This window comes from Hordeum vulgare, chromosome 3H (assembly GCF_904849725.1).
Source record: "Hordeum vulgare subsp. vulgare chromosome 3H, MorexV3_pseudomolecules_assembly, whole genome shotgun sequence".
Classification (NCBI taxonomy): Eukaryota; Viridiplantae; Streptophyta; class Magnoliopsida; order Poales; family Poaceae; genus Hordeum; species Hordeum vulgare.
In genome coordinates this window covers 590314101-590341582 of record NC_058520.1, presented here as the reverse complement: position 1 = coordinate 590341582, position 27482 = coordinate 590314101, and the positions used below count along the sequence as shown (strand labels likewise).

General features: G+C 46.6%; 1 protein-coding gene across 1 annotated transcript; it reads right to left on the bottom strand.

Moving 5' to 3' along the window:
• Nucleotides 1-2931: 2931 nt before the first annotated feature.
• LOC123442143 (nascent polypeptide-associated complex subunit alpha-like protein 1) lies at nt 2932-25974 on the bottom strand. Its single transcript, XM_045118227.1, has 4 exons — nt 25948-25974; nt 25144-25231; nt 19552-19688; nt 2932-3267 (listed from the first exon to the last, which is right to left on the bottom strand). Exons 1-4 carry the CDS (start codon nt 25972-25974, stop codon nt 2932-2934), a joined length of 588 nt encoding a protein of 195 aa, XP_044974162.1.
• Nucleotides 25975-27482: the final 1508 nt, after the last annotated feature.

The window sequence follows — 27482 nt, the reverse complement described above, 5'->3', positions numbered from 1 at the left end:
CCCGTACCGCGCCATGCACCATGGGGCCCTCCACCCATGCAAGCCCACGTTCCGCGCTCCTAACCCCGCCCTCCACCCTGCATGCGCCCTGCTCTGTGGGTCCAACCACCCGTCCCACGCCATGCACTGGCTCTGGGGCTCCTGGGCCGCCCTCGGGGTCACCGCCTGCATGCCCCGTCCCACCGCTTCCCGCCCGTGCCATTCCGCTTACTCCGTAGAGCAATCCGCATCCGATGGTTACGCGCCACAAAAGTGGGTTTGCCATGCCTAAGCCCATCTTTGACTTATCCGTCACCACCACGCCATCCCCTCTTCCTCCTTCGTACCGTTCGGCTCTCAAAGACCCCCATTGGCGTGACGAAATGTTAGACGAGTTTAATGCACTAATTCAGAATGACACTTGGTCTTTGGTGCCGTGTCCTGCAGGTGTTAATGTGGTGACGGGCAAGTGGATTTTCCGGCACAAGCTTCATCCGGATGGCTCCCTGGCACGCTACAAGGCACGATGGGTGGTGTGTGGCTTCACGCAGCAGCCGGGTGTTGATTACGGGGAGACCTTTAGCCCCGTCATCAAGCCCGCCATAATCCGCGTGGTTCTCAGCCTCGCCACGATGAACAACTTGTCCATTCGGCAGCTGGATGTAAAAAATGCCTTTCTCCAAGGAGATCTTGCTGAAACCGTCTACTACCAGCAACCCTCCGGTTTTGTTGATTCCACCCACCCCACCCATGTATGTCGTCTTAACAAGTCTTTATGCGGTCTTAAACAGGCTCCACGGACATGGTTTCTCCGCTTCACCCGCTACCTCCACACTCTCGGGTTTTCCTCCTCCAAGTGCGACACCTCCCTTTTCATCCTTCATCGAGGGTCCGCCACGGCGTATCTGCTATTGTACGTTGATGACATCATCTTGACCGCCAGCTCCCCGTCTCTCCTCACGTCCCTTGTCGAGTCTCTCACCAAGGAATTCTCGATGAGTGACCTTGGGGATCTCCACCACTTTCTCGGCATCACCGTACACCGCAACGCAGCCGGGCTTTTCCTGTCCCAGGAGCAATATGCTCTCGAGATCTTGGATCGTGCCACCATGTTGAACTGTCACCCCATCTCTACGCCCATCGATACGAACTCCAAACTTTCCATGGCTGATGGTACACCCTATTCTGATCCCAGCCATTATCGCAGTCTTGCCAGCGCTCTTCAGTATCTTACCCTCACTCGACCAGATATCACCTATGTTGTCCAGCAAATTTGTCTCTTCATGCACGCGCCTCTCGACAGACATTTCCAGTTGATCAAACATGTGTTACGTTATATACACGGCACCGAGCACTATGGTCTCCAGCTCTATCGTACTTCCCAGCACAACCTCGTCTCTTACGGTGATGCTGATTGGGCTGGGTGTCCTGACACTCGGAAATCCACGTCCGGTTTCTGTGTGTTTTTGGGCTCTAACTTGATCTCCTGGTCATCCAAACGACAGCATACGGTCTCCCGGTCCAGCGCGGAGGCTGAGTACCGTGTCGTGGCCAACTGTGTTGCCGAGTCTTGTTGGCTACGACAACTCCTCACCGAGCTTCGATGACCCCCCACACGCGCCACCGTTGTCTACTGCGACAATGTTAGCGCAGTGTATCTCTCGTCCAACCCGGTGCAGCACCAACGGACGAAACACGTCGAGATTGATCTCCACTTTGTTCGGGATCGCGTGGCCCTTGGTGAGGCCAGGATTCTACATGTGCCGACTACGTCGCAGTTTGCCGATATCTTCACCAAGGGGCTTCCCTCAACAGTCTTTCGTGATTTTCGGACCAGTCTCAACGTTTTGCCAAGCAACGTTCGGACTGCAGGGGGAGTTGAATTACTGTACCGTGACATACACTTGTACTGGCTGTACTATTGTAATAGGACCTAGTCTCCCGTTGTAACCACCACGATCTCATCCACTCCATGTATATGTACCAGAGTCACCTATCAACAAGCATCGGCAGTTTTACTCTTCTTCTAAAACTGGAATTTTTTTTCTATTTCCCTCTGTTCCCACTCGATTGCAGCCCATGCTCACAAGACGAAGTCCTGGAGAGTTCCAATTTGGAACCTAGACTTACAATATGCGAGCAAATCAGGGGAACTGGAACTTCAGGAAGCGGCACCCCATGTAACCAGCATATCCTGAGCAGGCAACCAGCACAATCTACTACTCTCTTTCTTCTCACAGCAGTAAAACCAAAAACATAGTGATGCATATGAATCAGATATGACCAAGAAAACCAAGGTATTTCAAAGAAATTGAACCAAAGAGACGAAGGGTTTTTGCCTGACAACAAAATTTGGTCACCTATAAGTGGAAAACATCGGCAAGAAAAATGAATTGACAAAAGAGTAATGATGCGTCAAAAAGTTGATAACCAAACAAACAAAACCCAATTGTTCGTCGATAGAGCTTCACCACAGCCGCCAGCCTCCAGCTCCGGCGTAATAAGCATAAAGAGGACGATATTATTTTTGTGTCGTCCTTGTTTCGATCCATATGCAGAACAAACTTGAAAGCTGTCTCAAAATCTCACAACGGCTAAAGTAGGAACAAAACCCGAAAGCTAGCTAGAATAACATGTTGTCCCGAACACAGAATGACATCCATCTGTAGCAAAATTTGGCCCGGCCAATTCAGATTTTGCCATAAGAGCAAGCAGTTTGCTGATTGTCACATGTTAAAATGCTTCCAGAACCTACATCTCCAAAGAAGGTGCCATTCAGCTCGCTCTCAGAGTCATGCCCGCATCCGAAACAACATGCTCCAAAATACTTGTTTCAACTTTCAACACACACAGATCCTCCAGTTCCGCAACCGCAACATTCAAGATGACATAACCAAAAGGCTGCTTTGACCCAACCCCCAATTATCAGGACACAACTCCACCTTCCAGCACCTAATTCGTCAACTCCATGATGGCACTGACGATGTCACCATCTGCAGCCTTGAGTGCCTCCACGGCGCTGGATCTCGACACGGAGGCCTGCATCATCACGAGCTCGATGTCCTTCTTGTCAACGCCCGTCTCGTCGACCTCCTCGTCGTCTTGGACAGCTGCCATGGATGGCTCACCCTTCGAGTTCATGCTGCTAAGGCCGGGCGCCTTGAACTGCTCTGCCACTTGTGTCTGCAGCTGATAGTTCACGTCGTCGAACTTGACCTCCCCGAAAATGACATAGGTTTCTGAGTGCGAAGTCTTGAAGACATCTGGCTTGGAGAGGACAAACGTAACCTGCAATTGTGTTGGAGAACTTAAGAAAATGTGACAACCGCCAGCATATAATTATGCTTCAGGCAACAATGTCATAAATGGTTATTGTTAAACGAAGGGTTTGGGAAACTTGCTCAACCCTCTAGGAGGGGCCTATCACATATATTTATAGATGGTGTATCAAGGGTACGTTACAATATACACGTATATATACAGATAACTATACAGTCTAACACCCTCCCTTAATCTTAACTACTCCCTAAAGAATCTAGGAGAGTAAGATTGCGCCTACAGGCCTCAAACTTTGGTAGAGGCAATGGCTTGGTGAAGATGTCTGCAAATTGATCCTTTGAAGAGATGAACTTGATCTGTAATAGCTTCTGAGAAACACGTTCCCTCACAAAGTGATAGTCAACTTCGATGTGTTTGGTTCGAGCATGGAATACCGGATTCGCCGAGAGGTATGTAGCACCAATGTTATCACACCAAAGTATAGGAGGCAAAGACTGTACCCATATGAGCTCTGCAGTGGCATTGGCCACAGCCTTATATTCAACTTCAGTACTGCTACGTGACACAGTAGTCTGTTTCCGAGCACTCCAGGCGATCAAGTTGGAGCCAAAGAACACAGCATAGCCCCCCGTGGATCGCCTGTCATCCGGACTGCTAGCCCAATCCGCATCAGAATACGCTGAGAGCACCCCAGTAGGATTCGGCCGAAGGTGAAGCCCGTGAGACACTGTAAGTCGTACATAGCGCAAAATGCGCTTAATATCAGACCAATGAGTGTCATGGGGTGCATGAAGATACTGACAAACTCTGTTGACCGCAAAAGAGATATCTGGTCTCGTGATCGTCAGATACTGAAGACCACCAACAATACTCTTGTACATAGTAGCATCAGCAGAGGACAGAAGCTCACCATCAACAGAAGTGATCTTATCAGTGGTAGACATAGGCGTAGTGGACGTCTTGCACTTAAGCATCCCAGCTCGCTGCAACAAGTCTAATGAATACTTCTTTTGTGTCATAACAAGACCATCATCCCGATGAGCCACTTCCACACCGAGAAAGTAGTGAAGTCTCCCAAGATCTTTGACAGCAAAATCAGTACCAAGAGCATGAACAAGAGCGTCAGCAGCAAACTGTGAAGAACTGAGCAGAATGATATCATCTACATAAACCAGCAAGTACATAGTGACCTCAGGTTTCTGTAGAAGAAATAACGATGAATCAGTAGTAGATGGTGCAAAACCATGAGCACGAAGAGCTGTCACAAGACGGGCATGCCAGGCACGGGGTGCTTGCTTCAGACCATAGAGTGCTTTGGTAAGACGACATAGATAATCAGGACGATCAGGATCAGAAAAACCAGGAGGTTGTCGCATATAAACCTCCTCCTCCAATAAGCCATGAAGGAAAGCATTCTGCACATCAAGCTGATGGAGAGACAAACCTCGAGTAACTGCAAGTGAGAGAAGAAGCCTGATAGTAGTAGGTTTGACCACAGGGCTGAAAGTGTCCTCATAATCAAGACCATAGCGCTGCCGAAATCCCCTAGCAATAAGACGCGCTTTGTAGCGCTCAATAGACCCATCAGAATGTTTTTTTTACCTTGAAGACCCATTTAGAATCAATGACGTTGACCCTAGGGGATGGAGGAACCAGAGTCCACGTCTCACTGCGAAGAAGAGCGTGATACTCCTGCTCCATAGCCTCTCTCCAATGAGGAATAGTCATTGCAGCCTGATACGTACGCGGTTCCGAGGACGGATCCGCAAGAGCAGCATCCATGCAAGAGGCATACCACGCAACAGTGCCGTCGGTGCGCTTAAGCGGGCAGACAACACCACTGCGGCTGCGCGTGTGTGGGCGAGAGACCACAGGAGCCGGCAAGGGGCCAGCCGGCGGGGAGCTGGGCGGCGGTGATGGTAGCCCAGCCGGCGAAAGGCTGGGCGTCGGCGAAGAGGGCCCGGCCAGCGAAGGGCCGGGCGTCGGCGAAGACGACCCAGCCGGCGAGGGGCCGGGCGGCGGTGAAGACAGCCCAGCGAGCGAGGGGCGGGGCAGCGGTGAAGACAGCCCAGCCAGCGAGGGGCTGGGCCGTGGTGTCAGGTGCCCAGCCGGCGAGGGGCTGGACGGCGCCGACGAGCGAAGCGGCGGTGACGCAGGCGAGGACGGCCACACGGGCGAGGCGGGGCGAGGGCTCGTCGGGGGTGGCGCGGGCCGAGAGGCCAGCGGCGGCAGCCCGGGCGCAGGCGAGTCCGCCGGTTGTACCGGCGGCAGGGGGGCCGACCGAACCGGCGTCTCCACGGAACCGCGGTCGTCGCGACTGGCAGCAGCCGGTGCAGCTGCAGGCTCGTCCAAATGCTCAAGACGAGCACCTCTACCAACACCTGCACCATGGTTAGGTAACAAAATAGGAGCATATGCAACATCATCAAATTGGTCAGAGGCAAGAGAGGATGAATGCATAGATGGCGACTCATGGGTGGACACAGGTAAGTTGGCAAAGGGAAACACATGTTCATCAAACACAACATCCCGAGATATATAGACACGATTTGTGGGAACATGAAGACATTTGTATCCTTTATGAAGGGAACTATAGCCAAGGAAAACACACTTCTTAGAACGAAACTCCAGCTTACTTTTATTGTAGGGACGGAGATGTGGCCAGCAAGCACACCCAAACACCTTAAAAAAGGTATAATCAGGTTGTTCATTAAGAAGGAGTTCGATAGGAGTCTTCATGTCTAAAACACGAGTAGGAGTACGGTTGATGAGGAAACATGCGGTGGTAAAAGCATCACTCCAAAACCGAAAAGGAACAGAAGCATGGGCCAAAAGAGTAAGACCAGTCTCAACAATATGACGATGCTTACGTTCGACAGAACCATTCTGCTGATGTGTATGTGGACATGCTAAACGATGCGCGATCCCAAGCGAGCTGAAAAAGGAATCAAGGTTGCAATATTCGCCACCCCAATCTGACTGCACATAAACAATCTTATGCTTGAGAAGGCGTTCAACATGTTTTTGAAATTGAACAACTATATAGAACACATCAGATTTACGCTTAAGATGATAAAGCCAAGTAAAGCGACTGTAAGCATCAATTAAACTGACATAATAATTATGACCACTGGTAGAAGTCTGGGCAGGACCCCATACATCTGAAAAAGACAAGTTCAAGAGGATGTTTGACCTCATGACTAGATGCTGAAAAAGGAAGTTGATGACTCTTCCCTTGCTGACAAGCATCACACACTGCTACATCTTTATTACTATACATGCTAGGAAGCTCATGACGACGCAAAATATGACGGACGATAGGAGTGGCAGGATGACCAAGACGAGCATGCCACTGTGACGGCGAAACACGAACTCCACTAAAAACCCGAGAGACGCCAGGATGCTCCATACGATAGAGACCCTGGCATAGCCGTCCGCTAAGAAGAACGTCCCTCGTGGCCCGATCCTTAATAAAAAGATCAAAGGGGTGAAATTCACAGAAAACATTGTTATCAGCATTAAGCTTAGGAACTGAAAGGAGATTACGCGTCACAGCAGGAGCTCGAAGGACATTACGAAGTTGAAGACTCCTATTTGTATGGCTAGTGAGAAAAGATGCTTGACCAATATGAGAGATGCGCATGTTGGAGAACGTCGCATGGGAAACAAAAAAATTCCTACGCGCACGAAGACCTATCATGGTGATGTCCATCTACGAGAGGGGATGAGTGATCTACGTACCCTTGTAGACCGTACAGCAGAAGCGTTAGTGAACGCGGTTGATGTAGTGGAACGTCCTCACGTCCCTCGATCCGCCCCGCGAACAATCTCGCGATCTGTCCCACGATCTAGTACCGAACGGACGGCACCTCCGCGTTCAGCACACGTACAGCTCGACGATGATCTCGGCCTTCTTGATCCAGCAAGAGAGACGGAGAGGTAGAAGAGTTCTCCGGCAGCATGACGGTGCTCCGGAGGTTGGTGATGACTTTGTCTCAGCAGGGCTCCGCCCGAGCTCCGCAGAAACGCGATCTAGAGGAAAAACCGTGGAGGTATGTGGTCGGGCTGCCGTGGAAAAGTCGTCTCAAATCAGCCCTAAAACCTCCGTATATATGGGTGGGAGAGAGGGGACCTTGCCTTGGGGCTCAAGGAGCCCCAAGGGGGTCAGCCGAGCCAAGGGGGGAAGGTCTCCCCCCCCCCCCCCCAAACCGAGTTGGACTTGGTTTGGTGGGTGGGAGTCCTTCCTTCCATTCCCACCTCCTCTTTTTTTCTTTCTCTTTGATTTTTCTTCCAATGCGCATAGGGCCCTTTTTGGGCTGTCCCACCAGCCCACTAAGGGCTGGTGCGCCACCCTCAAGGCCTATGGGCTTCCCCGGGGTGGGTTCCCCCCCCCCCCCCCCCCCGGTGAACTCCCGGAACCCATTCGTCATTCCCGGTACATTCCCGATAACTCCGAAAACCTTCCGGTAATCAAATGAGGTCATCCTATATATCAATCTTCGTTTCCGGACCATTCCAGAAACGCTCATGACGTCCGTGATCTCATCCGGGACTCCGAACAACATTCAGTAACCAACCATATAACTCAAATACGCATAAAACAACGTCGAACCTTAAGTGTGCAGACCCTGCGGGTTCGAGAACTATGTAGACATGACCCGAGAGACTCCTCGGTCAATATCCAATAGTGGGACCTGGATGCCCATATTGGATCCCACATATTCTACGAAGATCTTATTGTTTGAACCTCAGTGCCAAGGATTCATATAATCCCGTATGTCATTCCCTTTGTCCTTCGGTATGTTACTTGCCCGAGATTCGATCGTCAGTATCCGCATACCTATTTCAATCTCGTTTACCGGCAAGTCTCTTTACTCGTTCCGTAATACAAGATCCCGTAACTTACAGTAAGTCACAATGCTTGCAAGGCTTGTGTGTGATGTTGCATTACCGAGTGGGCCCCGAGATACCTCTCCGTCACACGGAGTGACAAATCCCAGTCTTGATCCATAACTCAACTAACACCTTCGGAGATACCTGTAGAGCATCTTTATAGTCACCCAGTTACGTTGCGATGTTTGATACACACAAAGTATTCCTCCAGTGTCAGTGAGTTATATGATCTCATGGTCAAAGGAACAAATACTTGACACGCAGAAAACAGTAGCTACAAAATGACACGATCAACATGCTACGTCTATTAGTTTGGATCTAGTCCATCACGTGATTCTCCTAATGATGTGATCCAGTTATCAAGCAACAACACCTTGTTCTTAATCATAAGACACTGACTATCTTTGATCAACTGGCTAGCCAACTAGAGGCTTGCTAGGGACAGTGTTTTGTCTATGTATCCACACATGTAAATGAGTCTTCATTCGATACAATTATAGCATGGATAATAAACGATTATCTTGATACAGGAATTATAATAATAACTATATTTATTATTGCCTCTAGGGCATAATTCCAACAGTCTCCCACTTGCACTAGAGTCAATAATCTAGCCCTCACATCATCATGCGAATTACATTGTAATAAATCTAACACCCATACAGTTCTGGTGTTGATCATGCTTTGGCCGTGGAAGAGGTTTAGTCAGCGGGTCTGCTACATTCAGATCCGTGTGCACTTTGCATATATTTACGTCCTCTCCTTCGACGTAGTCGCGGATGAGGTTGAAGCGTCGTTTGATGTGTCTGGACTTCTTGTGAAACCGTGGTTCCTTTGCTAAGGCAATGGCACCCGTGTTGTCACAGAACAAGGTTATTGGATTCAGTGCGCTTGGCACCACTCCAAGATCCGTCATGAACTGCTTCATCCAGACACCCTCCTTAGCCGCCTCCGAGGCAGCCATGTACTCCGCTTCACATGTAGAATCTGCTACGACGCTTTGCTTGGAACTGCACCAGCTTACTGCACCCCCATTAAGAATAAATACGTATCCGGTTTGCGACTTAGACTCGTCCGGATCTGTGTCAAAGCTTGCATCGACGTAACCTTTTACGGCGAGCTCTTCGTCACCTCCATACACGAGAAACATCTCCTTAGTCCTTTTCAGGTACTTCAGGATATTCTTGACCGCTGTCCAGTGATTCACTCCTGGATTACTCTGGAACCTACCTGCCATACTTATGGCCAGGCTAACATCCGGTCTAGTGCACAGCATGGCATACATGATAGAACCTATGGCTGAAGCATAGGGGACGGAGCGCATATGCTCTCTATCTTCATCAGTTGCTGGGCACTGAGTCTTACTCAATCTCGTACCTTGTAAAACTGGCAAGAACCCCTTCTTGGACTGTTCCATTTTGAACCTCTTCAAAACTTTATCAAGGTATGTGCTTTGTGAAAGTCCTATCAGGCGTTTTGATCTATCCCTATAGATCTTAATGCCTAGAATGTAAGCAGCTTCTCCTAGGTCCTTCATAGAGAAACTTTTATTCAAGTAATCCTTTATGCTCTCCAAAAACTCCACGTTGTTTCCAATCAGCAATATGTCATCCACATATAATATTAGAAATGCCACAGAGCTCCCACTCACTTTCTTGTAAATACAAGATTCTCCAACCACTTGTATAAACCCAAATGCTTTGATTAACTCATCAAAGCGTTTGTTCCAACTCCGAGATGCTTGCACCAGTCCATAAATGGATCGCTGGAGCTTGCACACCTTGTTAGCATTCTTAGGATCGACAAAACCTTTGGGTTGCATCATATACAATTCTTCCTTAAGGAAACCGTTAAGGAACGCCGTTTTGACATCCATCAGCCAGATTTCATAATCGAAAAATGCAGCTATTGCTAACATGATTATGACGGACTTAAGCATCGCTACGGGTGAGAATGTCTCATCGTAGTCAACTCCTTGAACTTGTGAAAAACCCTTTGCCACAAGTCGAGCTTTATAAACGGTTACATTGCCGTTAGCGTCCGTCTTCCTCTTAAAGATCCATTTGTTCTGAATAGCCTTGCGGCCCTCAGGCAGTACCTCCAAAGTCCACACTTTGTTCTCATACATGGATCCTATCTCGGACTTCATGGCTTCTAGCCATTTGTTGGAATCTGGGCCCACCATTGCTTCTTCATAATTTGCAGGTTCATTGTTGTCCAGCAACATGATTGATAAGACGGGATTACCGTACCACTCTGGAGTAGCACGTGGTCTCGTCGACCTGCGTGGTTCGACAGAAACTTGAACCGGAGTTTCATGATCACCATCATTAACTTCCTCCTCAGCCGGCATCGCAACGACATAGGTTTCCCCTTGCCCTGTGCCACCATCCAGAGGGATGAGAGGTTCGACAACCTCGTCAAGTTCTATCTTCCTCCCACTCAATTCTCTCGAGAGAAACTCCTTCTCGAGAAAAGCTCCGTTTTTAGCAACAAACACTTTGCCCTCGGATTTGAGATAGAAGGTGTACCCAACTGTCTCTTTTGGGTAACCTATGAAGACGCACTTTTCCGCTTTGGGTTCCAGCTTTTCAGACTGAAACTTTTTGACATAAGCATCACATCCCCAAACTTTAAGAAACGACAACTTTGGCCTTTTGCCATACCACAGTTCGTTTGGTGTCGTCTCAACGGATTTTGATGGTGCCCTATTTAAAGTGAATGCAGCTGTTTCTAATGCATAACCCCAAAACGATAACGGCAAATCGGTAAGGGACATCATAGATCGCACCATCTCTAATAAAGTACGATTACGACGTTCGGACACACCATTACGCTGTGGTGTTCCAGGCGGTGTTAACTGTGAAACAATTCCACATTGTCTTAAGTGAGCACCAAACTCGAAACTCAGATATTCACCCCCACGATCAGACCGTAGGAACTTGATCTTCTTGTTACGATGATTTTCAACTTCGTTCTGAAATTGCTTGAACTTTTCAAATGTTTCAGACTTGTGCTTCATCAAGTAGACATAACCATATCTACTCAAATCGTCAGTGAAGGTGAGAAAATAACGATATCCGCCGCGTGCCTCCACGGTCATTGGACCACACACATCAGTATGTATGATTTCCAACAAGTCACTTGCACGCTCCATTGTTCCGGAGAACGGAGTCTTAGTCATCTTGCCCATGAGGCATAGTTCGCACGTGTCAAGTGAATCAAAGTCAAGTGACTCCAAAAGTCCATCAGCATGGAGTTTCTTCATGCGCTTTACACCAATACGACCTAAGCGGCAGTGCCACAAAAATATGGCGCTATCATTGTTAACTCTAACTCTTTTGGTCTCAATGTTATGTATGTGTGTATCGCTATCAAAATTCAATATGAACAATCCTCTCACATTGGGTGCATGACCATAAAAGATGTTACTCATAGAAATAGAACAACCATTATTCTCTGACTTAAAAGAGTAACCGTCTCGCAATAAACAAGATCCAGATATAATGTTCATGCTCAATGCAGGCACTAAATAACAATGATTTAAGTTCATAACTAATCCTGATGGTAACTGAAGTGAAACTGTGCCGACGGCGATTGCATCAACCTTGGAACCATTTCCTACGCGCATCGTCACTTCATCTTTTGCCAGCCTTCGTCTATTCCGCAGTTCCTATTTCGAGTTGCAAATATGAGCAACAGAACCGGTATCGAATACCCAGGCACTACTACGAGAGCCGGTTAAGTATACATCAATAACTTGTATATCAAATATACCTGATTTTTCTTTGGCCGCCTTCTTATCTGCCAGATACTTGGGGCAATTGCGCTTCCAGTGATCCATACCCTTGCAATAGCAACACTCCGTTTTAGGCTTAGGTCCAGCTTTGGGTTTCTTCGTTGGATTGGCAACTGGCTTGCCGCTCTTCTTTGAATTACCCTTCTCGCCTTTGCCGTTTCTCTTGAAACTAGTGGTCTTATTCACCATCAACACTTGGTGCTCTTTACGGAGTTCAGACTCTGCGACTTTCAGCATCGCAAACAACTCGCCGGGAGACTTGTTCATCCCTTGCATGTTGTAGTTCAACACAAAGCCTTTATAGCTTGGCGGCAGTGATTGAAGGATTCTGTCAGTGATAGCCTCTTGCGGGAGTTCAATCCCCAGCTCCGCTAGGCGGTTTGAGTACCCAGACATTTTGAGCACATGTTCACTGACAGACGAGTTTTCCTCCATCTTGCAAGCATAGAATTTATCGGAGGTCTCATACCTCTCGATCCGGGCGTTCTTCTGAAAGATAAACTTCAACTCCTGGAGCATATCAAATGCTCCATGACGCTCAAAGCGACGTTGAAGTCCCGGTTCTAAGTCATACAAGACTGCACATTGATATACTGAGTAGTCCTCCTTACGTGCTAACCAAGCGTTCTTAGCATCCTGATCAGCCGTAGCGGGTGGTTCATCTCCTAGCGCAGCATTAGGGACATAATCCTTCTTCCCAGCTTGTAAGATTAGTTTAAGATTACGAGCCCAGTCTACAAAGTTGCTTCCATCATCTTTCAACTTAGCTTTCCCTAGGAACGTATTAAAATTCAGGGTGACTGTCGCGTGAGCCATGATCTACAACACAAATATATTCAAAGTGGACTTAGACTATGTTCAAGATAATTAGAGTTTAACTTAATCAAAATTATACGCTAAACTCCCACTCAAAAAGTACATCTCTCTAGTCATTTGAGTGGTTCATGATCCACTTACACTAGCTCAAGTCCGATCATCACGTGAGTTGAGCATAGTTTCAGTGGTAAGCATCCCTATGCTAATCATATCATCTATATGATTCATGATCGAACTCTCGGTCTCATGTGTTCCGAGGCCATGTCTGCACATGCTAGGCTCGTCAAGCTTAACCCGAGTGTTCCGCGTGCGCAACTGTTTTGCACCCGTTGTATGTGAACATTGAGTCTATCACACCCGATCATCACGTGGTGTCTCGAAACGACGAACTGTAGCAACGGTGCAGAGTCGGGGAGAACACAATTTCGTCTTGAAATTTTAGTGAGAGATCACCTCATAATGCTACCATCGTTCTAAGCAAAATAAGGTGCATAAAAGGATTAACATCACATGCAATTCATAAGTGACATGATATGGCCATCATCACATGCTTCTTGATCTCCATCACCAAAGCACCGACACGATCTTCTTGTCACAGGCGCCACACCATGATCTCCATCAACGTGTCGCCGTCGGGGTTGTCGTGCTACTCATGCTATTACTACTAAAGCTACATCCTAGCAAAATAGTAAACACATCTGCAAGCACAAACGTTAGCATAAAGACAACCCTACGGCTCCTGCCGGTTGCCGTACCATTGACGTGCAAGTCGATATTATCTATTACAACATGATCATCTCATACATCCAATATATCACATCACATCGTTGGCCATATCATATCACAAGCATACCCTGCAAAAACAAATTAGACGTCCTCTAATTTTGTTGTTGCATGTTTTACGTGGGGACCACGGGTATCTAGTAAGATCGCATCTTACTTACGCAAACACCACAACGGAGATATATGAGTTGCTATTTAACCTCATCCAAGGACCTCCTCGATCAAATCCGATTCAACTAAAGTTGGAGAAACCGACACTTGCCAGTCATCTTTGACCAACGGGGTTACTCGTAGCGATGAAACCAGTCTCTCGTAAGCGTACGAGTAATGCCGGTCCAAGCCGCTTCAATCCAACAATACCGCGGAATCAAGAAAAGGCTAGGGAGGGCAGCAAAACGCACATCACAGCCCACAAACACTTTTGTGTTCTACTCGAGAAGACATCTACGCATGAACCTAGCTCATGATGCCACTGTTGGAGAACGTCGCATGGGAAACAAAAATTTTCCTACGCGCACGAAGACCTATCATGGTGATGTCCATCTACGAGAGGGGATGAGTGATCTACGTACCCTTGTAGACCGTACAGCTGAAGCGTTAGTGAACGCGGTTGATGTAGTGGAACGTCCTCACGTCCCTCGATCCGCCCCGCGGACAATCCCGCGATCTGTCCCACGATCTAGTACCGAACGGACGGCACCTCCGCGTTCAGCACACGTACAGCTCGACGATGATCTCGGCCTTCTTGATCCAGCAAGAGAGACGGAGAGGTAGAAGAGTTCTCCGGCAGCATGACGGCGCTCCGGAGGTTGGTGTTACCTTGTCTCAGCAGGGCTCCGCCCGAGCTCCGCAGAAACGCGATCTAGAGGAAAAACCGTGGAGGTATGTGGTCGGGCTGCCGTGGAAAAGTCGTCTCAAATCAGCCCTAAAACCTCCGTATATATAGGTGGGAGAGAGGGGACCTTTCCTTGGGGCTCAAGGAGCCCCAAGGGGGTCGCCCGAGCCAAGGGGGGAAGGTCTCCCCCCCCCCAAACCGAGTTGGACTTGGTTTGGTGGGTGGGAGTCCTTCCTTCCCTTCCCACCTCCTCTTTTTTTCTTTCTCTTTGATTTTTCTTCCAATGCGCATAAGGCCCTTTTTGGGCTGTCCCAGCAGCCCACTAAGAGGTGGTGCGCCACCCTCAAGGCCTATGGGCTTCCCCGGGGTGGGTTCCCCCCCCCCCCCCCCGGTGAACTCCCGGAACCCATTCGTCATTCCCGGTACATTCCCGGTAACTCCGAAAACCTTCCGGTAATCAAATGAGGTCATCCTATATATCAATCTTCGTTTCCGGACCATTTCGGAAACCCTCGTGACGTCCGTGATCTCATCCGGGACTCCGAACAACATTCGGTAACCAACCGTATAACTCAAATACGCATAAAACAACGTTGAACCTTAAGTGTGCAGACCCTGCGGGTTCGAGAACTATGTAGACATGACCCGAGAGACTCCTCGGTCAATATCCAATAGCGGGACCTGGATGCCCATATTGGATCCCACATATTCTACGAAGATCTTATCGTTTGAACCTCAGTGCCAAGGATTCATATAATCCCGTATGTCATTCCCTTTGTCCTTCGAAATGTTACTTGCCCGAGATTCGATCGTCATTATCCGCATACCTATTTCAATCTCGTTTACCGGCAAGTCTCTTTACTCGTTCCGTAATACAAGATCCCGTAACTTACAGTAAGTCACATTGCTTGCAAGGCTTGTGTGTGATGTTGCATTACCGAGTGGGCCCCGAGATACCTCTCCGTCACACGGAGTGACAAATCCCAGTCTTGATCCATACTAACTCAACTAACACCTTCGGAGATACCTGTAGAGCATCTTTATAGTCACCCAGTTACGTTGCGACGTTTGATACACACAAAGTATTCCTCCGGTGTCAGTGAGTTATATGATCTCATGGTCAAAGGAACAAATACTTGACACGCAGAAAATAGTAGCAACAAAATGACACGATCAACATGCTACGTCTATTAGTTTGGGTCTAGTCCATCACGTGATTCTCCTAATGACGTGATCCAGTTATCAAGCAACAACACCTTGTTCATAATCAGAAGATACTGACTATCTTTGATCAACTGGCTAGCCAACTAGAGGCTTGCTAGGGACAGTGTTTTGTCTATGTATCCACACATGTAAATGAGTCTTCATTCAATACAATTATAGCATGGATAATAAACGATTATCTTGATACAGGAATTATAATAATAACTATATTTATTATTGCCTCTAGGGCATAATTCCAACAGCGCATACCTACTCCATTGGCGGTGTGAACCTTGTCGGTGTCGTGGTAGGCCTCACGAGAGTGGAGCTTGCCGAGCTCGCTGGTGAGGTGATCCGTAGCCCCACTGTCCATGTACCAGTGGGGGTCGACGGGATAGGACTGCCTGTGTCCCTGCTGCTCCCGAGGTGCTGGCTTATCAGCCAACTGCGCCTGACGCTCATTGTTGCGCGAGTCCTTGCCGTCGTTGTAGAGGCCAAGGAAACTCTTCTGGAAGCAGCGGTGGCACTTAGAGGCATAGTGACCCGCACGTCCACAGAGCTGGCACTCCCGGGTAGGACGACCCCCCCCCCAGAGGACGATGCAGGAGGGGGGGCCGAGAGGAGCGGTGCGGTGGGACCCTTGCCCGAGGGGGCCGAGTGGGCACCAGGGCCTGAACCGCCGCGACCCGCCTTGTAGGCGGCGTTTGCCGAGGGAAGACCTCGGCCACGAGTGCGGCGCGCCTCCACGCGCTGCTCAGTGAGAAGAAGATGCGAGTAGAGCTCGTGCGCTGGCATCGGAGACGTGTGGCCACGCTCGTTGATGATCTCCACAAGTCCATCATACTCCTCGTCAAGACCGTTGACGATGTAGGAGTTGAACTCGGTGTCGGTGAGAGGCTGGCCAATGGAGGCCAGAGTGTCGGCAATGGACTTGACCTTGTGATAGAAGGCAGTGGCCGTGCCATCGAGCTTCTCGCACTCGCCAAGTTGGCAACGGAGAGCACTGGAACGCGCATGCGACTGCGACGCGAAGGAGCGCTCCAGGATAGTCCAGGCCTCGTGAGAGGTCTTGGCGAAGACGAGCATCCCGGCAACCTCCGGGGTAAGCGACCCCTGGATAGCCGAGAGGTTCGCCTGGTCCTGCCCTGTCCAGACGTGATGCGCCGGGTTGTAGACGGGTCCATTGACGTTGTCCACGACCGCAAGAGGGCACGGATAGGACCCGTCGACGTAGCCGAAGAGGTAATGACCCCCAAGGAGAGGAAGAACCCGCGCACGCCAGAACACGTAGTTATCTGAAGATAGCTTGGTGGTGATGAGGTGGCCGAACTGGAACGGCGTGTTGGGGAACGTCCCATGGGAAACAAAAAATTTCCTACGCGCACGAAGACCTATCATGGTGATGTCCATCTACGAGAGGGGATGAGTGATCTACGTACCCTTGTGGATCGTACAGCAGAAGCGTTAGTGAATGCGGTTGATGTAGTGGAACGTCCTTACGTCCCTCGATCCGCCCCACGAACAATCCCGCGATCAGTCCCACGATCTAGTACCGAACGGACGGCACCTCCGCGTTCAGCACACGTACAGCTCGACGATGATCTCGGCCTTCTTGATCCAGCAAGAGAGACGGAGAGGTAGAAGAGTTCTCCGGCAGCGTGACGGCGCTCCGGAGGTTGGTGATGACCTTGTCTCAGCAGGGCTCCGCCCGAGCTCCGCAGAAACGCGATCTAGAGGAAAAACCGTGGAGGTATGTGGTCGGGCTGCCGTGGAAAAGTCGTCTCAAATCAGCCCTAAAACCTCCGTATATATAGGTGGGAGGGAGGGGACCTTGCCTTGGGGCTCAAGGAGCCCCAAGGGGGTCGGCCGAGCCAAGGGTGGAAGGCTCCCCCCCCCCCAAACCGAGTTGGACTTGGTTTGGTGGGTGGGAGTCCTTCCTTCCCTTCCCACCTCCCTCTTTTTTTTTCTCTTTGATTTTCTTTCCTAGGCGCATAGGGCCCTTTTGGGCTGTCCCACCAGCCCACTAAGGGCTGGTGCGCTACCCTCAAGGCCTATGGGCTTCCCCGGGGTGGGTTGCCCCCCCCCCCCCACCCCCCCCCCCCCCCGGTGAACTCCCGGAACCCATTCGTCATTCCCGCTACATTCCCGGTAACTCCGAAAACCTTCCGGTAATCAAATGAGGTCATCCTATATATCAATCTTCGTTTCCGGACCATTCCGGAATCCCTCGTGACGTCCGTGATCTCATCCGGGACTCCGAACAACATTCGGTAACCAACCATATAACTCAAATACGCATAAAACAATGCCGAACCTTAAGTGTGCAGACCCTGCGGGTTCGAGAACTATGTAGACATGACCCGAGAGACTCCTCGGTCAATATCCAATAGTGGGACCTGGATGCCCATATTGGATCCTACATATTCTACGAAGATCTTATCGTTTGAACCTCAGTGCCAAGGACTCATATAATCCCGTATGTCATTCCCTTTGTCCTTCGGTATGTTACTTGCACGAGATTCGATCGTCAGTATCCGTATACCTATTTCAATCTCGGCAAGTCTCTTTACTCGTTCCGTAATACAAGATCCCGCAACTTACACTAAGTTACATTGCTTGCAAGGCTTGTGTGTGATGTTGTATTACCGAGTGGGCCCCGAGATACCTCTCCGTCACACGGAGTGACAAATCCCAGTCTTGATCCATACTAACTCAACTAACACCTTCGGAGATACCTGTAGAGTATCTTTATAGTCACACAGTTACGCTGCGATGTTTGATACATACAAAGTATTCCTCCGGTGTCAGTGAGTTATATGATCTCATGGTCATAGGAACAAATACTTGACATGCAGAAAAACAGTAGCAACAAAATGACACGATCAACATGCTACGTCTATTAGTTTGGGTCTAGTCCATCACGTGATTCTCCTAATGACGTGATCTAGTTATCAAGCAACAACACCTTGTTCATAATCAGAAGACACTGACTATCTTTGATCAACTGGCTAGCCAACTAGAGGCTTGCTAGGGACAGTGTTTTGTCTATGTATCCACACATGTAAATGAGTCTTTATTCAATACAATTATAGTATGGATAATAAACGATTATCTTGATACAGGAATTATAATAATAACCATATTTATTATTGCCTCTAGGGCATAATTCCAACACGGCGCAGGTAGACTCCCCGGCGTGAAGACAGTAGGCGGCGTATACGCCACAGTAGTCGCTGTCACAGGCGCCGGAGCCACGTAGGCACCGATCGGCGGCGGCGGGTGGGCAGTGTTGGCGTCGAAGTAGGGCTCCATGGCGGGCATCGTGGCGGGCGGCGTGGAGGCGGCTACCAGCGGCGCCGAGAGGGCGGCGACCGTAGCGGGCGCCAAGGGGGTCCCCGAGGAGGGAACCAATGGCAGCACATGCACCGGAGGTGCGGCAGCCGGTGGTGGTGGCGAGAACGATGCCGCCGAGAAGATGGAGCCGACGCTGCGGGTGCTGATCAGAGCAGCGACAGCAGCGGCGGCGGTAGGGCGAGAGAGGAGCGCAGCGAGGGAGGCCGGGAGGAAGCCGGCGGAGGCGAAAGCGGTGGCGGTGGTCGTCATCGCAGCGGCCGGAGAGGCGCGGTGGCAGCGGCGGCCCGGGACGATGCAGCGGCGGCGGCGAACAGAAGATCGCAGCGGCGGCTTCGGCCCGAGGCGGAGCGACGGCGGCGGCGGCCAGGAGAGAGGCGGTGGCGACCTAAAACCCTAACCTAGTCTGATGCCATGTTAAACGAAGGGTTTGGGGGAACTGGCTCAACCCTCTAGGGGTGGCCTATCACATATATTTATAGATGGTGTACCAAGGGTACGTTACAATATACACATATATATACAGATAACTATACAGTCTAACATGATACTCACGGTCTTGTTCTTCTTGATAGTTACACGGCTCACACCAGTAATGGTCTTCATGCCAAGCTTCTCCATGGCTGGTCTTGTTCTTCTTGATAGTTACACGGCTCACACCAGTAATGGTCTTCATGCCAAGCTTCTCCATGGCTTTCCTGCTCTTCTTCTCACTCCTGATCTGCCTAGATCTTTCACTAGCATCACCTCCTAGCCCGAGAAAGCACAGGCGCATAATGTCAGGTTTTAAAAAAAATATCAAAAGCCCACAATTCTACAACTAGGCATGGTTCAGTTTCTGGTTTATTATATGTAATCGCTGGAAATGGCAAGTGTAACCTTCATTCAACACTTAAACTTTTCTCAAGCAAGAATGAACAGAAACTGTGACTGCAATCAAGTCTTCCTGGTATCCATTGTCGATTTTGGAATTTTTCCGAAAATCTTTGTTTTATCACATAGGGTAAGGTACAAAGGGTTGGCTATTCCTATAATGAAAATTCCAGCATCAATTCAAACTAAATGCATCGAAATAATTCACCTACCAAAATTATACTTGCAAAAGCAAGATTTTACATTCAGGATTTGTTCCTATCAAACCAAATGCTATTGCTGAACATTCGTGTATATGTTAATGCAAGTTAAAATTGATACGAGGTGCCACCACGGTACAGACATGAATATTCTATAAAAATCTCAGGAAGTACTCAAGAAACTGGTGAGTGACATGAATCTATACTTATACTAATTAGGCATTCCCAAGAAAATCATGCGTTAATTAGAAATTACCAACCGTTCATCTTTGTGGGGCCGAATTATTACGGTGTAGATCAACCCGTAAAATTCCGGCGAAAAAAACAACTTGAAAGGCAAAAACCATTTTTTATGGAAAAAATCCTGAGATCTCATCTAATCCCCGGTCTAAAAAAAGAACGCATCTATCCTCACCCTCCCGATCCTAAAAATAACTATTCCTCACACTAGGATTCCATCTATCCTCCATCTCAAAAAAAAACAAAAAAAAACCTCCGTCTCAAAAATATATCACGTCTAGCTATATGTCCTCGCCTCTCAATCCTCTTCTATGGGCGAAGGGAATCTTCATTCCATAATATTTACTAGTGGACGGAGGCGTGGTGTCGTGAAGCTTGTTTGGATGGTTACAGAAGGAAAGAAAGCATGGATAAGAAAACTGATAGTTGATAATGTGCAAGTCAATTTAACTTCGAGAAATATGGAAAGATACCAAAAAACAGTTCACCTATGTTTACATATACTTAGCTATATTATTTTAAAAGTTCCGGCAAAAGCTGTTCCTATCAAGATAGCCAAAGTCTAAAACTGTCTAATGCAACCAAAAGTTATACAGAATGAAGATTCCTTCGAACCAAAGGAAACTTGCTCCAATATAGAGTTCAAAAATCACATTTTATAGATAATGCCCCACCCAATAATAGATGAAAATTTATATTAATGAATAAAGCAAGATACAGAAGATGAAAAAAACAACAAAAAAGTGAATTTGAAAATAGAAAGGACCAACCAATAGACAAAGCCTACTCTTTTAGGCTCGGTATAGGTAGCCGAGTTAAAAATCCAACAATGTTAATGTTTTCTGTAATGCATACAAACGTCAGTTCACAAAATAGCAAAAATCGAACGAAGATACTCTAGTAAAAAAGATGGAATCTTTGGCATTACACTGCAATGACGATTTTTTTATACATAATATTTTGAGTAATATATGTTGCAACCTGTAACTCTTAGTTGTGAAAAATAGCATGCATGATTGATCGAATTAGAGATGCATTATCAGTCAAATCAAGCCTAACTCTCATAGTTTAAATGGTATTAACCTGGATGCTCTAAGGCACAAAATTTTCTTTAATTTGCTTATCCTATGATGTCCTACAGAAAAAGCTGCTAGGTATTGCATCATAATTAACCTAACTTTATATGGAAGGTAGAATTAGGAAAAACTGCTACCGTGTCTACTACTCACAATGTTATAGGGATAGGGTGTGTGCGTGTTTACATAGGTGAGTGTAACTGTGTTGACGCTGATGCTCGTATTTTCCTGAATTTATTCCGGTCTCTCCTGCGTTATATGGATTGGGTGTGCGGGTGCATTCATAGAAGTGAGTGTATGTGACATCTACGGTGTACTTTTTTGGCCCCGTTGCATCCCCTTTTCTGGATTTATTTAAGCATCTTTGGTGATATTCATTAAATAGAAGGAGACATCCCCGTCGACCACGAAAGCATGTGCGGTGCCTTCATCAGTCTCAAAATGTAGTCCCGGATAAGTATCTCAAATGGTCTCATAAAGGTAGTGTGCTTGCATGTGTTCATAAGTCTATAACGCTGGTGCTAACGTATATGCGAGCATCGGCGTTATACTGTGTTAAAAACAGTAGCAAACACAAAAATAAAAATCTAATAATGAATTAAATAAAAATCAACACGTGTCACGTAGGCAAGCACTCATGGTAGAGTACTTCAAATGCATGAGAGTGGAGCTAGCTTAGCAACTTCAATTATTTACTATATACGTTTAAACACTCGATGTCGATGGTGGCGAGCCGCGACACCCACTGCCAGTCCTCGTTGTCACACACGTCGCTCCTCACGGAATAGTCCCCAGGTTTAGCTCGTTGGGCCAACGGAGCAACAATGACAGGATCAGATATACGTTGAAACACTCGATGTCAATGGTGGCGAGCCGCGACACCCACTGCCAGTCCTCGTTGTCGCACGCGTCACTCCTCACGGAATAGTCCTCAGGTTTAGCTCGTTGGGCCAACGGAGCAACAACGACAGGATCAGAGGAAGAAAGAGAGACATGGGTAAAGAAAGTTGAGCCGTCACTGCCGCTTTTGCTACAACGTGTGCCGAAGGAAGAGAAATATCTCTTGAGAGCGATGGAATGATTCGTGAAGTGTCGGGCGAAGGGACGGGAGAGGAGGATATATAAAATGGTGGGCAAGTAACAAACGCAAGTGACGAACGAATTTGTGGTTAAATGATATGGAGAACAATGGCATCCCAATTCATGAGAGTTCAAGTCCTAAACTTGACATCGATGCTTATATTTTTAAATTTATTCCAGCCCTTCATGCGATGTGCATTGAGTGAGAGGAGACGTTCTCGTCGGCTACGAAGGTGTCTCTAACGACTTCATTGATCTTAAGAGAATGTGTCGGCTCAGTCTTTGAATCTTTGGATTGCGCTCATACAGAAAGAATATGCGTGTGCACATTTATAGAAATAGTATATGTACATACGTATAAACATCTACGTCTGTACCATGTTACAAAATGCCTTCAACTATATTTCTCAAGCAGCATAATTTTTTCTTTTCAAAAAAAATCAGGCTCAGTCAATACGTGGTAAATGGATAAATATGGAGATCGTATCAAATAAGAAGAGAGCCATCGCCCAGCACTTGAAACGCACCGGAGGGCTGCTAGCTTAGCAGCTTTAATATAGTAGTATATATCCACGAGGCTAGGGTTCAGGTTGCCTTCACTATTGCTTCTATATAGCTGCCGTCTATTGCCTTCACTTTCTGACGAATCTCCATGGAGCGACCTAGCTGGCAGGTGCTTTCGGCCGAGGGAAACAAACACGTACAACAGGTAAGCAGCTTGATTTATTCCTTTCGTGAATACATGTACATACACATGACGGTGATTGATTGAATATGGGTAGATGTGCACAAGGCATGATATTAGGTACTTCACCAGCCAGCTATGGCAAGATGCCAAATTACACACGCTAATCTAATGAAAAACATAAGCACCAATGTGCAGTTTAATCTCCGTAGCAGTTAATGGATGAAACTGGGTCTCACATGTTACACTATATGTGTATTCCCTCATGGCTCTATCATTATCCGACGAATCTTTTCTTAGTTTATTTCCACGATACTAATTGCTGTTGATGATTTCGGGGCTAAAGTTACTAAGGGAAAAGTCAATAGAAGTGAAACACATCTCAGATTCAAAGTATACAATTATATTTAGAAAACTAATCTGTAACTTGCTATACCTGGACATATATACATGTAAATCGCGCATGTTATCTTCTAATGAAATATATAATGAAAGATAGAAGTAGAATATAAATCCACATACACTGGCAACTTCCGAATTTATAAATCTGAGCTTGGGGCACCTTTGATAATTATATTTGGATGGAACAAGTGATATATTATTGTTTTGTGTGGCTACTATGTAAGAAAAAGTTATGGAAATTGCGTTCTCTTTTTCTCCTTAAATAGTACATGTTTTTTACATTATTCATTTGAATTCACATGTGATTGGGCCTTCACATTATTCATGTTTTATAAAAAGCATGTAGTGTTTTTCTTATAATCTATAAGGCATATAAATAGGTCATGGTTCATTAGTAGTATTCAATTGTTTAATCTAACTAGGCGTAAGCAAAATATGATGCATGGTGATATTAACATAGCAGAAACACGCAAATGACATAGTTTTGATACAAATCATTTCTTTCTACATGTAGTTTAGTACATTGTCTTCATTATATTTCCAAATGAAACTATATCGCCATATGGACTACAAACCTTATGCTCCCAAGCTTCAAATAGCCAAAACACTCAAAGGAAAATCCTTTTTTTTTCTTACATATTAACGTCTACACAAACATTTGACTACAAAATATCTGCATTTGCATCTTATATAAAAAGGGTCATGTGTGGATCTAAAAATAGCAAATAGTAGTACATAAAATATGATACTTCATTTAAATTTCTAATAAAATAACAAGTAGTAGTACACTTCTGCATGTACATTTTCTTCTCAAACTTCAGAGTGCATTTTAGTTATTTTTATAACACAACTCAAAGGAGACATACGTGATAATATCTTATTAGTGTCACTAGGTTTTAGACATGATAGAACATATATATTGCACACAATTAAGGAAATGAGAGGGTACAACAATTTTTCATGATGGAAGTATGTTGATCCTACTTAGTGTTAGGTATGATACAATCTTTTTTCTAGATAGTTACTAATTATTATGTATACAAAGGAGACTAATGTTCTGGTGTACTTCCAACGTCCAAAAATAAGTGTTGCCGATTTAGTACAACGTATGACACTTATATTGAATGGAGGGAGTACTATATTTCCTTTCATTAATAGTCCAAGTACAGATCAGTGTAGCATAATTGAATTTTTTTACAAATATCCCATAATTTTCTTCGAGAATTGTATCATTACTATTACACGGTAACCGGAGTGCATTGCTGCATGTTATTAGTACCAATTATTCAAAAATGTTATTTTGACAATCTAAAAAAAATTATTGAACGCAAGGTATATTAATAGAAGTTCAATGATTTGGTTAAACAGACTATCTCGTGCTTCTGCACGGGTTTACAACTAGATTATTAAATTGTCTAAATAAGCAGTGCTGAATAATTCAGGAATAAGTGAATATGATAAAAAACAAGCCATTGATTCAGGAGTTCAAAAAGCAATGTTTATTTTAAAATTGGAGTATGGGCAATAACTTCAGATGTTTTAATTTATGTTAGAACTTATAGAAGGCAGCATTATAATAAGAAATGGGCTTATCTGCAACTAAGTGCGTACTAGAACTGAATGGAAGGAACTACAGAATTTTAGCATACCCTCAACATCATCGTCATTGTTTTCATCCTCATTCTCATCACTGTCTTCATCATCGTAGTCATCATCCTCAACGATAGGCCCATCTTCCTGAGAATATGCATTCCAAATATCATATTACATGACTGTCATAAGTATTAAACACCAAACAGCGCTGCCTCGGAACAGGGGATAAACAGAGGAGGGGAAACAGAGTTAGCCATATGCAGAAATGGAAAAACGGTAAACAGTCTACCCCCAGTATCATCTTTCCAGCACGAAGATCTGAGTATATACTAAGTAACATCAGCAGAAGATAAAAAGAAATGACACTCCAAAGGCGAAAAAGGAAGAGTGTGTACGTTACAAGGAACTGTTGTCTGCATTGACAACAGAAGCCATGCTCACAGATTTATATTGTTGGTACAGGAAATATACCATAAAGCATATAAGCAGACAAACAAGATACTCAGGTTAGTAACCGACTTCCAAGGCTAATCTATCTATGGTAGCTTTGTACTGTAGCACTCAGCAAAGGTGAATGATTTATCTATGCTCGCTTAAAATTCCTTCCAGATTGTGCATCCATAAGACAAAGCAGTAGCATTTTAGTTTGCAGCACTACAGATCGCTCAGAAAGGGAACCACAGACTGTACATAATTAGGACAGCCGGCAAACAAGTGAAGAACCACAATGTATGTACCACCAAATTAAAGTTAGGAGCACAGCAGAGCCGAACGATCAAAGAAGCAATGCATTGGTAACTTTTGGGCCTGAAAATCAAACTCCCAGATGGACAGGTGAGCATGAATCCCGTCCATGCTACCTCACCCACCCTCAGGTGCAGGTTCATGGAGGCCTGGGTTGGCCTGACCCGCTTCCCTTCACCGTGAAAACTCGGAGGATACCAGAACGGACAAACACGGGTTAGCCATCCATTACAATTTACAGAGTTGTCTGCGACATAGGCTACACCGACAGAGGAGATATAGCGCTGTTAGATGTTAATCCACACTTACGTGTAAGAGTAAGAGTTGGAAGCGTGTTTTTCCTTAGAGTCGTGGCTTGCATGCCACTTATGTTTACGTGAGCGTGTAGTATTGGGAGTCCTAGTTTGAATCAGTTTAGGATTGCTAAGCTAGCTAGCTTCAGGTCGGTTTAGTCCCTTATATATATGTGGGCATATACGTTGTAAAGAGTACCAGAATAAACAAAGAAAATAGCAAGATACGAGACGTGCCTGTTGTAATACATCGGCGTGTGTGCGTGAGATCAATCTGGGAAAAGGCCGGCTAGAAGTGCTCATATACGTACGTACTATTAGTTTATATCCACGTCCAGGAGCATCGATCAAGTTGATCGATCTGCCGAGGCCAACAATTGGTATCTAGAGCTAGGTTCAAGGTCGTCGGGTGAGCGATGTGATTGCGTGGAGTGACGATCAAGATCATGGCTGAAAAAGGTGGAAGCGTGTTTGTCACGTACCCGATGCTGACGAAGAGCAACTACTCGATTTGGGCGATCAAGATGAAAGCGTTGATGCGCGCACAAGGAGTTTGGGATGCGGTGGAATCGACCGTCTCAGGCAAGGTGGACGACATGATGGATCAGAAGGCATTGACGGCTATCTATCAAAGTATCCCGGATGATGTGTTTGCCTTCATTGCTGAGAAGACGACATCACATCAAGCTTGGGAGGCGATAAAGACGAATCGGCTTGGAGACGATCGCATCAAGGAGGCGAGGTTGCAAACCCTCAAGTCCGAGTTCGAGAGGCTCAAGATGAAGGACACGGAAACAATCGATGACTTTGCTCTCCGGATGACAACAATCGCCAATGGGATACGAGGGCTTGGAGAAAAGTTTGAGGAGATAAGTGCGGTCAAGAAAATTCTTCGAGTTGTTCCGTCAAAGTTTCTCCAGATTGCATCTGCCATAGAGCAGTTTGGTGATTTCAAAACGATGACTATGGAGGAAGTCACGGGAAGGTTGAAGGTTCATGAAGAACGACTGCGCGGCTATGTTCAGGATGACTAAGACGGCGAACAACTTTTGTTGACAAGATCGGAGTGGAGAGCAAGAGAGCGTCGTCGTGATAAGTCCAAGGACAGGTGCTTCAATTGCCAAGACCTAGGACATCATGCTTATGAGTGTCCTGAAAAGAAGAGGGGACAGAAGAAAAAAAATCTGGCGGATTGCAATCTCATCCAGGATGATGAGGATGATCCGAGATTGTTCTAAAGGATAAAAAAAAGAAAAAAAGAGTCATCTTGTTTTTTTTTTGCGTCGTCTAGTCAAAGGAGTCACAAGCAGTGTGCACGGTGTTCCGTGAGTCATGTCCATGTCCTCGTGGAGCGTCCT